The sequence below is a fragment of the Chionomys nivalis genome, chromosome 7, assembly GCF_950005125.1.
Source record: "Chionomys nivalis chromosome 7, mChiNiv1.1, whole genome shotgun sequence".
Classification (NCBI taxonomy): domain Eukaryota; kingdom Metazoa; phylum Chordata; class Mammalia; order Rodentia; family Cricetidae; genus Chionomys; species Chionomys nivalis.
The window spans coordinates 61,989,386-62,003,830 of NC_080092.1; the positions used below are offsets into that span (position 1 = coordinate 61,989,386).

Sequence of the window (14,445 nt, forward strand, 5' to 3'; positions counted from 1 at the left end):
AGGACTCAAGACCACCCTGGGCTACGTGAGAGTGAATTAAATCATTCTAAAGAGAAACAGAGCTCACACCTTTGATCTCAGCACTTGGCACTTGGGATGGCATACCTTTATTCCTAGCAGCTACACTAGTTAACCATAGAGGCAGGGTAGTGGTGGTGCATGCCTCCAATCCCAGCACTAGAGAGAAATCTAAGGCAGGATAAGACAGGAACTCACTCCTTTCAGAATGAATATTTTGTAGAGGCAAGAGCTCTCTAGTGGTTGACTGTTTTGCTTTTCTGATCTTTAGCTTGAACCCCAGTATCTGGCTCTCGGTTTTTATTATTCGTGCTACCATTTTTGTTTTCAGTTACACACAGGAGATTAAAAGGTTTCGAGAACAGATAAGGGTACAGGTGGAGAAGCACACTGTCTCCTAAAGCACAAACCCCCGCCCCAGGTATCTGTGAGCACATCTTCAACCCCGCCCTAGGGACAGACAGGTGGGAGGGATGGGGTACCCAGGGAAGGCTGCAGCTTGAGCGGAGGCCTGGATGCTGGGAAATTCCTTTGTAACAGCAAGTGGCTCAAAAGTGACTTGGCACTGTGCTCAAGGCCATGGACTCTACAGGGGTAGAAGGAGGGATGGCAGCCAAGGTCATAGGGCCCATGGGAACTGTTCGGTCTCACCTGCTAGCTAAGAGCCTTGGAATGTGATAGAGGGCCAGGAATGAAGTAGCTAGAAGTTGATACAAATCCACCATTCAAATTGCTGCCTAGCGGTTGAATGGGGTGGTGAGTGCTTGAAATCCCATTGCCCAACAGGTGGAGAGGTAGGAGAATCAGGAGTTCAAGGTCACTTGAATTACACGAAGATGCTCTTTCAAAAGCAAAACAAAACCAGACCCACAAAACAAGATAAATAATGCTGTCTGTGAAATCCTCTGCATCATGTACCCCATGAGCCCGTGTCTTGGTTTCTTCCTCTGTAAAACAGGTGCAATGGGATTTAATGCTCGAAATATTGTTCTGGGGGGTAGAGTGTTACTGTGTGAACCCAACATGTCTCCTGCAGGTGAATGCTTTGGGTGTTCCTTCTGCTGCTGCTGCTGCTGTTTTGGGGAGGCTGTGGCACCTTTGGCTTAGTTGGGGGAAGTAGGTCACTAGGGATGGGTCTTAGAAGGATGATTCTGGCTACCTACAGCCCTTTCTGCTTCCTGTTTTGCTATAATGTGAACAGCCTTGCCACCTGCTTTGGCTGTCATGAAGTCAGCTATGACTTCTTCTCCATAATGCTGGACAGCAACTCTCAGAAAGCATGAACCAACAACAGTCTCTTCTTTCTGAATTTGTTTCTCTCAAGGGCATGGTGACAGTGCTGCACAGCAGACAGGAAGCCTGGGACACTCCACATGGTTCATAGTAGGTCTTCCTCTTGCTTCCTCTCATCGTCCCTCCTCCTACCAATTCATTTCAACTCAGTTGGCTTTACAGAGCCCATCAATAACATCTTACCAACGTCACTTTTGCCAAGTCAACCCCCTCACTCCTGGTGCACAGGGGTGCCTGATCATCCCCACCCACTTCCTGCTCTCCTGAGCACCCCAGCTCTCTTGACTGAGTTCCTTGGCTGTGGTAGACAACAGGACGTAGCTCTTGCCACTCTAAAGTCATGGTGAAGATTAAAGGGTGGGGCACTGTCCTCGGCTGGATCTTTAAAATGAAACTCTTTGAATGTGAAAAATGGAGTTCGGTTGCCATGCCTGGCTTAGATATCGGATGCTCATAGAATATGCAGCAACAACAACCCAAAAAAAGGCTCTCACTCCATGTACCGTCAAAAATGTAATGTAATTATTGCGATGCTAAATATCCCCAGCTGTTCTGAGATATTTGAATCTTAAATCAAGTCCGCCTGCCTGCATCCCACACTTGCAGCTGGGTGGGTACCACACAAGCACAGAGCTGGGAAACTTCGGGCAGAAACTTCAGGCCCACATTTCCATCTTGCCAGTTCTAAGGCCCGGCTTTGCCCCAGCACTGCAATGAGGATCCCCCCAAGTCTGAGCTATTGGCAGTCTCCCCAAAGAGAACCATGTGCCTTGACGGGGCCATGCAATCTGGCAGGCCATAAGCATCTATCCAAATAGTCCTTCAAATGCATGTGCAGGGAGCATAAAGAGATAGTGTAAAATAAATGGTAATAAAGTGAATAAACACGCGTCTCACTCCAGCGCCTTTGAGGTGCTTCTATAAATCAAATTCTTTCCATAATTTGCTCTGTGAGGCTGTGCTGAGAAGCAGAATCAAACCTCATCTACTTTCCTGGGCAGTAGGCTCAGATTTATGGATGAGAGTTCACAGTGCATGCCTTTGCCATTTCAAAGTGGGAAAATAATTTTTGTTGGGAGGGGTTCCAAGAGAAGATTAAACCCTCCACTTTCAGAGATCAGAGTATCAACAACTTTCAGATCAAATGCGCCATCAGAATCGGAAGGGGGTGGTCAGAATACAGATGTGGGACGGAGAGAGTTCACGCAGGGAGAATCTGACGCTTTGGGGGTAGAAACCGCGCATGGCAAGCTGACGCACGCCGAGGCTGAGAGTGGATCGCCAGTGCCTCGGTGACAGCTCAGCGTCCCTCTCTGATTCCGTCTGTAGTTTTAGATTCACTTTATTTCTAATTTTGTGTGTGTGTGTGTGTGTGTACGCGCACACGCACGCGCACACACGCACATGCGCACATAAGCCCAAGTGCCCAAAAGGACTCAAGAAGGACTCGGGAGCTGGAGTTACAAGAGCTAACTGAAACAGGTGTTGGGAACCAAGTGTGGGTCTTCTACAAAAGCCGTATGAGCCATTCCAGCCCTCTCTCCTCCCCTCTAAACCACCCCTTCTCTCTGTCTTCCTCTCCTTCTCCCTCTCCCTCTTTCCCTCCCTCCCTCCGTCCCTCCTCTCCTCCTCCTCCTCCTCCTCCTCCTCCTCCTCCTCCTCCTCCTCCTCCTCCTCCTCCTCCTTCTCTCTCTCTCTCTCTCTCTCTCTCTCTCTCTCTCGTGTGTATGTGTGTGTGAGAGAGAGAGAGGAGAGAGAGAGAGAGAGAGCGAGCGTGCGTGTGTGCGTGCGTGCATGCGCGTATTTTCAAGCATACATGGAAAACAGAGATCCTATCATCAGGTGTCTTTCTTAATTATTTCTCCACTTTTTTTTTTTTTTTGAGACAGTCTCTCACTGAGCCTGTAGCTCACTGATTGGCTAGACTGGATGGCCCAAGCTCCAGGGATTGTCCCCAGTGCTATAGTGTTACAGTCATTCTTATCACATGGGGTTTTATGTGAGTGTTGGGAATGCAAACTCAGTTCCTCAAGCTTTCTTGATAAGCACATGGCCAACCGAGTAATCCCCTCACCTCCCCAACTCCGAATTTTAATTCTGAACCTGATATTAAAGGCACCAGCATGCCCAGTGAAATGTGATGTAAAACTTGCACAGTGACGTGTGACACAGTAGGGGGCTGTTCCTCTGGAGCCTTGGAGGACCTTTTTGGAAGAAGTGAGATTATCACCTATTGAGGAAGACACTAGAACCTACTACACATCTCTGTGATACATCTATGTACCCAAGCCGGCACACTTTCTGTACTGACAGTCAAATTTTATCACTAGTCCATGACTGATTCTCGATAAACAAATTGTAACAGATCAATATACTAGATTTAAATTTCATAATGATCACACATGGGGGGGGGGGCGTGATCTGGGTTTTGCAAATGAGATAAGCGGTTCCCACCAGCTACCCACTTAATACCTGGAGGAGCTGGTATTTGAATTGAGTCTGCCTGATTCTTTCCTCCTGATCCACTTTGCCCCAATGCCTTTTCCCAGTTTCTGGGGCATAAATTCCCAATCTTTGCATGGATGTAAGTGTAATTAAATTATTCCCATGCTTCTCTGGAAAACAGATGTGTGTTTGCTACAAATTTTTTTTTTTTTTTTTTTTTTTTTTTTTTAGTTTTTCGAGACAGGGTTTCTCTGTGGTTTTGGAGCCTGTCCTGGAACTAGCTCTTGTAGACCAGGCTGGTCTCGAACTCACAGAGATCCACCTGCCTCTGCCTCCCAAGTGTCTTTTGTTTTTTAAGGAAGGCCCTGATCCTTAACTACCCAGTCTGGCTCACTGCCGTGGATGATGGCCTGAACTAGAATACATTTTATACTTCTGAAGCCATTTGGCTGATACAAGCTTCTGATTTCCCTGAAACAAATTACACAAACTGTAGTCACTTCTAACACATGTTTATCATCTTTTAGCACAGCTCTTAAAGTCTGCCTTGAGTCTTACTGGCCTTCGTCAAGGTGTCCACAGGCTGCGCTTCACCTTGAGGTCTCAGAGCGAATCTTTTTTTTTTTTTCTTGCCTTTTCCAGCTTTTAGGAGCTGCTGTCATGGTCACCTCCCGTGTCTTCAAAACCATCACTTCAAATCTCTGTCTTTGACTAAGTTCTGCTGCAGGAGTTAAATCTCCCTCTCTGACATCCAGTCCTTTCTGATTTCCTCCCTCCTCTCCCTCTCTTCTTCTCCCTCCCAATTCCTTTCCCTCCTCAGTACTGAAGCTTATAGCCAGAGTCTCGAACATGCCAAGTGAGCCCACTATCAGCAAGCTTTATCTCTAGTCATCCTTTTTTTACCATTTTCTTTAGAGACACACTCTCATTTAAGATGTCCAGGCTGAACTTGAACTTATTCTGTAGCTCAGGTAATCCTCGAAGTTATGATCCTTCTGCTTCAGCCTCCCAAGTATCTAGGATTACAGGCTTGCACCACCAAGACTGCATTCTTTTTCTAACTTACAAGGACCTATGATCACAATGGGCTCACCCAGATAACCCAGTATGATCTCATGTCAAATTCTTATCCCATCCAATCTGTATAGGTAAGACAGTCACAGGCTCTAGGGAGGGGGACACAAGCAACTTCATGGAGCCGTTGCTCAGGGCATTTGAGACTTGAATTTTATGGGGCCTTGCTCCTGAAGTGGAAGAAAGATGGGAGTCTAGGGAGGGGTGTCTGTCAAGCTTCCCAGGGAACTTGAGTGGCAGGTGCAGCAGCGGAAGCAGCATTGATTGGGGCAACCTCTGCTATACCAATGCTGGTAGCTTGGCACTTTGGTTTGGCGGATGCTCTGGCTGGGCCCATAGCCCTCTACTGACCCAGATTTGCTATAGCACAGGCTGCAGCTGTGTTTCCCAGTGACTCTAGCATCCCTCCCTAGACCTTCCACCTATCTCCACAATAGAATGCTGTGCCCCAATAGACTTTTACAGGACCCAGGAACTGGCATGACTGAGAGCTGCACCAGTGGCTTCCCCTTGATTTTCTGGAGCTTCAAGACGTTCACAACCTTGCATCTCAAAGAGTGGATCACGGACTAGCACCGTCCACATCATTAGGAGCTTGTGAGAAATACTTGCCAGGCCCTGCCCCTGCCTATTGAATCAGCATGCCTGTGTGGAGGCCCCGGGAATCTTGCCATGTAATAGTTAACTCAACCTATAATGTTTCTTAGGGAAACTGAACTCAAATTTTACCTATTCTTCTATTTCCTGTGTGTGATACTAGGCAAGACACTTCCTTCTTTGGTGTCTGTCGTCAAGCAATAGGTGTCCTCCATCACTGCAGGGGTAAACGAGATGGGATGTGTGTTACAGTTCCCTCCCTAGACTGGGAAGATGAGAGATGCAGGCTTGTTTGGTCAAAAGGCAATGGTTACGGTGTAGTACAAAGAATGCTGACTTTGGGACCCCGAGAACAACATTCCTTTTCCATGATCGTGGGCCAGGTACTGACCTACCAGTATGTCAGTTTCCTTGTCTATAACAGGGAGAAAAGGGACACTTTCTTGATGGCCCACTGCCAGACGGAAATAAACCAATGGTTGTGAAAGTGCCCAGTGGAGAGTAGGAACTCAGTAAATGTGTGTGGGAATCTGAGGAGACAATTTCGTAAGCAAGTAACAGTGGAAACAATGGTGGTGGGGAGACTTTTGACATGCTCTGGGGAGCTAACTTCCTCGGCGCATCCTCCGTCTCTGTTGTTTGACCAACAGTTCATGTTCTGATCATGACAGAACTGTTTGTCAGAGCCGGCCTGAGTGGGTTCTCACTTTGGCAACCTGTAGGTTTTCAAGTTATTGGTGTCCTTGAAAGAAAGAAAAGGACCATTCAAAGCAGATCGGGACACCAGGAGAACTTCCTACTCCTGAGCCCCTCCCCTCCCACAAAGCTGCTGCTGTCTGTGGCTGCCGGAGCAGGAGGATGGCAAGTTAAGGCTGGGCTCTCACTCTTTAGAGCCATCTCTGCCTCCAGGAGTGCAAGTCATAGAATCCAACATGACTAGCAGTAGGTGCTTCCAATGAAGACTTCGGGAACTGGGCCATCTCCTTCCAGGAAGGTATATTTTCATCAACACCTGAGAGCCGGCAGCTTTAGGACTGGGTCAATCTCTGGTTAAAATCTGACTGGGCTGCCTTCTCGTGTGTGACCTGTGATTCCCCTGAGCCTCACTTTCCTGATCTGAGAAATGGGTTCCACAGTGCTCATGAGAGTCTGATAAAGGTGACTGTGGTTCATGGAGCAGGTGCCTGACACAGATCCCAGTCCTGCTCTTGGTATGGCAGGGACTTCCTTTCACAGCCAACAATAAAGGATAAAGCCCCTTGACCTTTGCGAGTCTCTTTGCCAGGAACAGATTAGATTTATGATCATCTCGGTAGGTCAGTTACTGGCACACAGTAAGCATTTATCGAACCTTGGTTGATGGGATTTGAGCATCTACCCAACCAAATCAGTAGGGTCAAAGCTATGCACAGACAGAGAAAATGGCCTGGTTATTGCTCCAGCCCTTCTCAATTGGGAAGACATCTGATTGATGCCTTCATGACTGGCCACAGTGGCCCCCAAATAGCCACTATCGGAATTAGCCTGATGTGGGTCAATTTGGATATCTGCAGACCTGGATAGAGTTTATGTTTGATTCCCTAAACTAATTTCCCTGAAGTCAAATAACTGGTAGAGGTCTTTTCATGTGCCTTGTATAAATGTCTATTTAATCACCGTCCTGTCTCCAGCTCTTCAATAATGTCTGTGTTTCCCCCATAATCACTGTTTCAGTCCTGCAAAGAAAAGGAATGCATGGCTGAGAAGCTCCAGCCATCTGCAGCATCTGAGCCCTCTTTCCCCCTGACTGCCCACTTGAATGGAGAACTCTGCTGCTAAGTCCCACTGGCCATTTGGCTCATATCCTATTATTGCAGAAGAGAGTCCTGAGGCCAAAGATACACAGCTGGCCAGGGCCAAGTTGAGGCTGGACTGGTCTTTCTACAGAATGCCCCTGTCCCCTCCTCAACGCTGCTCCCTTCTCATCGGGCTGCAAAGAGCGCACGGGCTCCTGCAGTCATGGCAACTTGGGTTTGACTTGGCCTTACTACCCGCTGGCTCTTGACTTGAAACACATTGCACATTCTCTCAGGGTGACATTTCCTCCATTTATAAAGCACGGATTATCACAGACTGTCCAGGGTTACTATGAAGATGATATGCAACAAGCCAGGCAGGATCTGGCCTGTCAGAGATGCCCGATGCTATCTGCCTTTGCCCTTCACTGTAAATGTTCATGCAAGTAATAAAAATGGAAACGGCTCCCATTTATTGAATGCTTGCTTGATGCCAGAAACTGGTATGAGCACTTTACATGTAGTAGTTCATTTATTCCTCTTTCTATAAAGACAGAAGTATTTTTTTTTCTCGACTCCCAAAAGCTATCTATCCTCACAGCCACTAGACTGCCTGGCCTAGCAGCATTTCAACAGAATTTGCTGATTTCAAACAATATGTTACTGAAATCATTTCTTGTTTCCTATTGCTGGCGCATAACAGACCGTTGGCTTGATGTGGCAAAATGTGCTAAAAAAACTAAATGTTGTTTCCTTGGCTTATAGCATGTATGAATGGTCCAAAACTGAACTAAAGGTTAGCTCCTACAGAAAGGGGGATAAGATGGAGGTGGGTATGAATGGAAATAGCCCCAGTGGATTTAGAAATGAGGGCGGAAGGTAGGTACTGGGACACAGGTACAACAGTGTAACAGCCAAACGAAAAACACGTCCGAATTTTACTGCAAATTTTAAAACTTTAGCTGGGCCCCCAGGTACCGATCACAATCACACCATTGCCTTGGGACCTTTCAAGGACCACCTCACGCCCAGCTACCTTGAACTGGTCCCAGAGCCCAGAAGGCACCTGCTCAATCTCACCTCTTCCTGCTTCCTCCTGCACTCTCTTGTCTGCGCATGATTCTCTTTGTCTTTTGCTCTCCTGCTTAGTCTTCAAGATTCATCTCAAATGTTACCTCTTCCAGAAAGCCATCAGAGGTCACCAGTCTGATCTGGATCCTTCTGAGTCCACGCGGAATGCTCTTGATTCAAGTCCGTGCATCTCTGCAGGTTCCTGAAGGGCATTTACCAAGCCTTACTTAATTTTCTATCTCCAATGTCTAGAAAAGACCTTGGCACAGAGCTGACATATAATAGGTACTGGTTGATTCAATGACTAAGCTAAGAATGAGCATACCCAACTCCCTCAGTTAAGCAGTCATGGTAAGATATCATAATTATGGTGATAATACCTAGTAACTCTTACCACCAGGTAACAGCACACAGTGCCTAACTCTTTCTCTATATTGTAACAATGTCTCCTGAATATTAAGCATCCACTGCCTTCCAGGTACAATTCAGTCACTACACATACGTACACACATATCCCTCCTATATCTCAGAAGGAGAACTTATTATTGGAGGCTCAGAAGCAAAGTGTCTGCCCAGGGAACATTGCTAGGAAGGGACAGACTTAAAGTCCAAGACCAGGTCTGCTTGATACTTTCCCCTGAAGCATGCTGTTTCCCAGAGAGGGCAACGGCCCCTTGTTCTTGAAGTAGAGCCTGCCCTGCATTGGCCTGTCTCTTCCTCTTTTAAGCCCCAGGGTTCTCAGAGTTCTGCCTCACAGCTCTGCTTCCTGCCCAGACTTCTGTCTCCACTGCCAGGAGCTACAGTGGAGCCAGCGTGTGCAGAGCCGAGGTTCATGGCCGATGCCAGGGAAACAACACAGGCTTTCAGAAGCGCTCACTGTTCTGCCTGACTGCTGAGTGATGAAACCTTGCCCAGTTTAACAAATCCAGAGCCATCACTGAACATGCCCAGAATGGGCCTGGAGAATGAACCCAATGGACTGCCCTGGGCAATAAATTTCTCTCCCATTGGTGTTCGTTTTCAGACCGCAGGACTAACGAGAGACAGCTGGCACACTGCCGGACCGTCTCCTGTAAAAGCCCCACCCTTCACTTGTTGCTCTATCTATCATCTTACAACCTGGGAATCCTGGGTGCCTGGTTACTGCTTAACGGCCTGCTCCTCACGCCACAGGCTGCCAGGTACCCACCGGAAATGCTAGAAGGAGCCAGGCTAGACCCAAGAAGACAGATGATCCTGCAGATACCTCATGAAGATACTCATTTCCCAAGCCTCTCCTGGGCATCTGCTATGTGTCAGGTTCTGTGCTGGGAGCTGGAGACAGCGGTAAAACTAGACAATTCCTTCCCTTTTCTGAAGGAAGAGGCAAGCACAGACTTAGCAGATACAGTGACATGCACAGGGGAGTAGAGATGAATGGGAAGAAAGCTGGCTGTTGCTATTATTATTATTATTATCAATATTTATTATTATTTTGGTGATGCTTAGTGGGGTGGAAAGTCTCCAAGCCAAAGAAATCTTTCTCTCTCTCTCTCTCTCTCTCTCTCTCTCTCTCTCTCTCTCTCTCTCTCTCTCTCTCTCTCATACACACACACACACACACACTCACACACACATACACACACACACACACACACACACACTCATAGACTCAGGATCTGAGCAGCTGTGTATGTGACCCAAGAATTTCTGCCCTCAGCTTCTGCATTACTGGGCTACTCCAGCAAGGATGGCAGAGGCAGTTAGAGCAAAGCCTTCCTGATGGGTGTGCTCAGTGTCACGAACTCCCCTGAAGTAGCTTCTGAAGTCTACAGGTGGAAAAACAGCCTACAGCATGCCTTCTTATAGGGCTAGAAACTTCCAGGTCAGAACTCAAATCACAGTCCACCAGGGTCACTTTGAATCCCTAGGGCACAAGCCTTTGGAGATGGAAGTTAGTACTTTCCCTTCAGTGGGTGTGGCTGACAAATTCTGATTGGGAGAAACAGTATGCTCCCGTGGAAGGACCCTGCTGTCCTCAGCTCCTTACTTCCTGCCCCACACAACTCGTGCCCATGCCTGCCATGGAGGCTGAAGCCAGGTGGTGTGTCTTCAGCATGCAGAGTTAGGCTAGACTGTATCTATCTGAGCCACCTGGGAAGGCTCCTCTTCCATTCTCCCAGCTTTGAGAAGGCATGGGACTTGCGGGGAGGTAGTCAGGGTAGGAGACAAGAGTCTTACTCAGGTTTTTCCAATAGGAGCTAGGCCCAGGAGCAGAGAGGAAGGGTTCCCCGTGACTTCATGCTAAGTTAGACTTTGAACTTGCTGATTTCCAGCATGAGACTGCTCTTCGCAGTTCACTCCTCATTTTAAATATAAGAATGAAAGCCATTGCTAGCTCAAGTCTGCTGTGATATTGAAAGGGAGTCCTGGCATCAGATAGCAATTCAATATGCTTTGAAAACCAATCGTCCAATGCAGAACTGTATTGAAGAGGCTGTATGTCAGGCAACTTAGAGCTGATACTTAGATGTAACCTTGAACTTCAGTCCGGCGCTATAGGTTGTTCACCAGTGGTCAGTCAAAAAATGACTGACCACAGGAGCTGCTGCCCAAATTCTTTGGCCTCTATGGACTAAGCTTGAGGTTCTGGAAGAAACCTTGTAGAAGCATATGCTAACAGCATTCCCTGCTTGCTAAGGCAGCGAGTCTCAGGTGGGAGACAGTCTGAAGGGCAGCTGAAAAGCCCTCCCCCCAAACATGGAATGTGATAGAGAGGAATAATTCAGAATTACTCTATATTCAGATAGCAAAAATCATCAGAGTAAGACTGAAGCCAAGGGTGGCATCTCAGACAAGAAATAACCAGAATAGCCAATCAGAGACCTCGGCGAACTGGCATCAACCCAACACCTGTTGAAACCGTGGCAACTCTGCCATCCCGGGAAAAGCTTTGTCAGCGACAAAACCATCAGGTGAGCGCATTCTGCAAGTACTGCCCACGAACACACACCAACCTTCCCTGCCCAGGTAGAAAAGCCGAGCCCACCTGAGGGGCATTTACACAGAAAATGCTGGACGGGCTCGCACCATGCTGGGGCCTGGCACCAGAGCTCTTCTGAGACAGACTGCACAAGGCAGCTACCTTCTGCCTGACATCTGTGTTCTCCAGACTCACAGTGTGGGGGAAGCTGCGCAGCAAATGGCTCACAAATCCTTAGCACAGCTTCTCTTGGCCCTGGCTGTTTGCACTCTTGACCCCCCCCCCCACCAACTTTTCCACCTGCGGGCTATTCCTCCAACCAGGAAGACCCACACTAACACCTTACAGGGGTGACAGGGAGTGGGATGGGGTCGTTGCGGAGTCCCCAAATCAGCAGAAGGATGCCACTACCTCCAAGGGGCCCACAACTTTGGTGAGCTCCACTACAGCGTTTCTCCAAATCAGCAGAACGGTGCCGCTTCCTCAAAGGGGGCCCACAACTTTGGTGTTCATTAACCTTCTGGGAGTTTCCTCCTGCATTTTGTGTGGAACTCTGAAACCATAAACTGCTTGGGATCTTAAGCTGTCTTAAAAACTCTGCGGGATTCTCCTCCTGTTAGCCTATTTTTGAAAGGTTTTGTATTTGTTCTCCTCACAGACAACAAGCCTCCATTTAAGACAACTCTAAAGCCCAGACAGAGAGCAATAGCTTTGAGACCCATGAACCCTATTCAGAGCTGGGGCCATAGATAATAGAGGGAGGAGTTCGGGGGCTGACACTGGACCCAACAGTATTAAGTATTGAGGTGACTTCCTAGACAGAGCTAAGCTCGTTTCCCACCACCTGAAGACTCAAGGGACTCAAGAGAGGTTCTGCCTGGGCACTGAGGAGCGGTGACACCCAGTCAGGAAACGGTGACACTCACAGGGGCCTGGTGTCCAGTCCCTAGGGGCCCAACTAAGAGCCTCAGGACTCCTGGGAAGCGCGGGGTCAGAAAGGGCGGGTTCGCGCGGAGGGCAACTCACTGAGGAGAAGTTGTGCGGGCCACAGAGCTCGCCCCGGTACTTGCAGGAGAGCAGCATGTCCTCCAGCTGGTGGCCCAGGCGGTCCATGAAGGCAGCGCTGATGCCCTCGAAGTGGCGTGGCGGCAGGAAGAGGCGGAAGTCGGCCAGCTTGCGGAACCACTGGCGGCGCGGCTCGTCGCCCCGCAGCAGCTCGCTGACTAGCGGGCGCGCCGTGCGGTTGGGCAGCAGCAGCCCCAGCCAGTGGCCCGCGTAGTAGAGGTCCCCCTTGGAGAGGCGCGGGAAGCGCAGCGGGTTGTTGTTGCACACGGTGACGGCGGGGAACGGCAACTGGCGGCTCCACTCGCGGTGCACTCGAGTGTGTGACGGGAAGCTGAGCCAGTAGAGCAGGCGGTTCGAAGACCAGGACAGCAGCAAGCCGAGGGACGTGCAGAAGGCCAGCACCCACAGCGCCCGCCGCTGAAAGGAGCCTCCCGTCGCCGTGCGCCCCGCGCACATGTGCCGCAGCCCGTGCAATTTAGTGCGACTCAGTGACGGCCGCCCCCTGCGGGCAACCCCTGGCCCCTGCAGTGCCCGATCGCCACTCCGGTCGCCCCCGGGCTGCCTGGCTGCCGCCACCGCCGCGGACGCCGGCTGCTCGCGGGCCATACGGAAGCGTCCCGGGCCGGTGAGCTCGGTCGCGGGCAGCCGGGCTCCGCCGCTCCGACTCATTCATTCAGCCCGAGGCTGGCGACAGCGGCGGCGGCCCCGGTCGGGCGGAGCCGCCATGGGAGTCCGCAGCAGCAGTGGGAGTAGCAGCAGCCGCGCGCAGCCTGCGCCAGGGAAGCCTGCGCCCGACAGGAGCTCCGGTGGCGCGGCATGCCCTCCCGGCGTTGCCACCGCCGCCTCCGCGGGCGCTCGCCCGGGACTGAGTGCAGCCTCGGCCCGCCGCCCCTGGCTCTGGCCTCTCCTGAGTGCCTCCCAGGCTCTTCTAGCCCCGAGTCTTCCAGGAGGATGCGAGTCACCGGGCACTACCTCCGGAGGGGCCCCAGTGGGAGCCGCCTTTCCAATCCCTGGGCACTGTGCCCGTCCTCCCCTCGTCCTGGACCTCGGGGGACCCTGAGCTGAGTCCCCCTGCACCGACTAACCCCAGTTTTTATACTGATCTCGACAGAGGGGCCACTGGACCACCATGCCTGGTTTGAACAGTCCCGGGGACCCCACCAGTCTGGCCCTTAGCCCAGCGGCGCTGGGACATGCGAGAGAAGGCGCCAAGGAACGAGCGCCCCCAGAGGCGCTCCGCGGCTCCAGGCTCGGCGGGTGGGGTGGGTGTGTACTGGGGTGAGTGGTCGCCAACTGGCGACTTCCTCCTTCCCTTTCCTCCAGGACCCTTCTTTCTCACGACTACCGGGGCTACCTTCCGCCGAGACGTTCCCAGGCTTCTCCAAGTCCAATTCCCGAGTCCCGTGAGGTGTCTACTGTGGTCTGGGGCCGGGGGCTTTTCACGGAGTCCTGCGGAAAGCCACTCGTTGCCGGGCCCCTCCAAGGTTGCTGGTTCCGAGGAACTATCGTTTCTCCCCTCGGTACGGACAATCTCCAGAAAAGCTCAGCTGTGCTGCTCCTTGCCTCTTCTCCCCAGGCGCCAGGAGCTGGGAACTGCGGAGCCCAGGCAACACCTCCTGGGGCTAATCCGGACTCGCTGCTGATCCAAGCTCGCTGCTCCGTGGGCCGGTCTCCTCTCAAGACTCCAAGTCCAGGATGGCGGTGACAGTGATAACGGCGGCGGCGGCGGCGCTCCTCTATCGATGGCCCGGCCCTCCTCGGGCCCCGGGCGAACTTGGGCAGCAGCCGCGCGAGGCTGGCGCGGCTGGGCTCTGAGCACCTGCTACTGCGCTGGCTGGCCCCGCGGCTCCGGGCGGGCGGGGCGGCGGCGGCCACGGCGAGCGCTGTGCGCTCCTGGAGAGGCGGTGCTGACGCTCCCGGCTCCTCCTTGCTGCATTTTAATTCCTGGCCACTGTGGCCGCTGCACACCGAGCGGGAAGCCTCTTGCTGGAGTTCCGGGGGAGAAGGGGAGAGCACAGATGTGGCCGGGTTTGCCGGCTTGTGGAAGAGAAGGAAAGTAGTAAAAACATTGTGTTTATGTGCAATCTTGTGCAAAGAAGTGAGGGCGTGTGAGATGGGCTAGAGAAAGAAGGGGCTGTGCAGCGT

General features: G+C 51.0%; 1 protein-coding gene across 1 annotated transcript in view; it reads right to left on the minus strand.

Moving 5' to 3' along the window:
• Asic2 (acid sensing ion channel subunit 2) overlaps positions 1-14,143 on the minus strand; it is a 283,277-nt gene extending 269,134 nt beyond the window's left edge. The window contains exon 1 of the mRNA XM_057774916.1: positions 12,262-14,143. Within this exon, the coding sequence (XP_057630899.1) occupies positions 12,262-12,969 (708 nt within the window). The 5' untranslated portion in view covers positions 12,970-14,143. The remainder of the gene's footprint in view (positions 1-12,261) is intronic.
• Between the last annotated feature and the right edge of the window lie 302 nt (positions 14,144-14,445).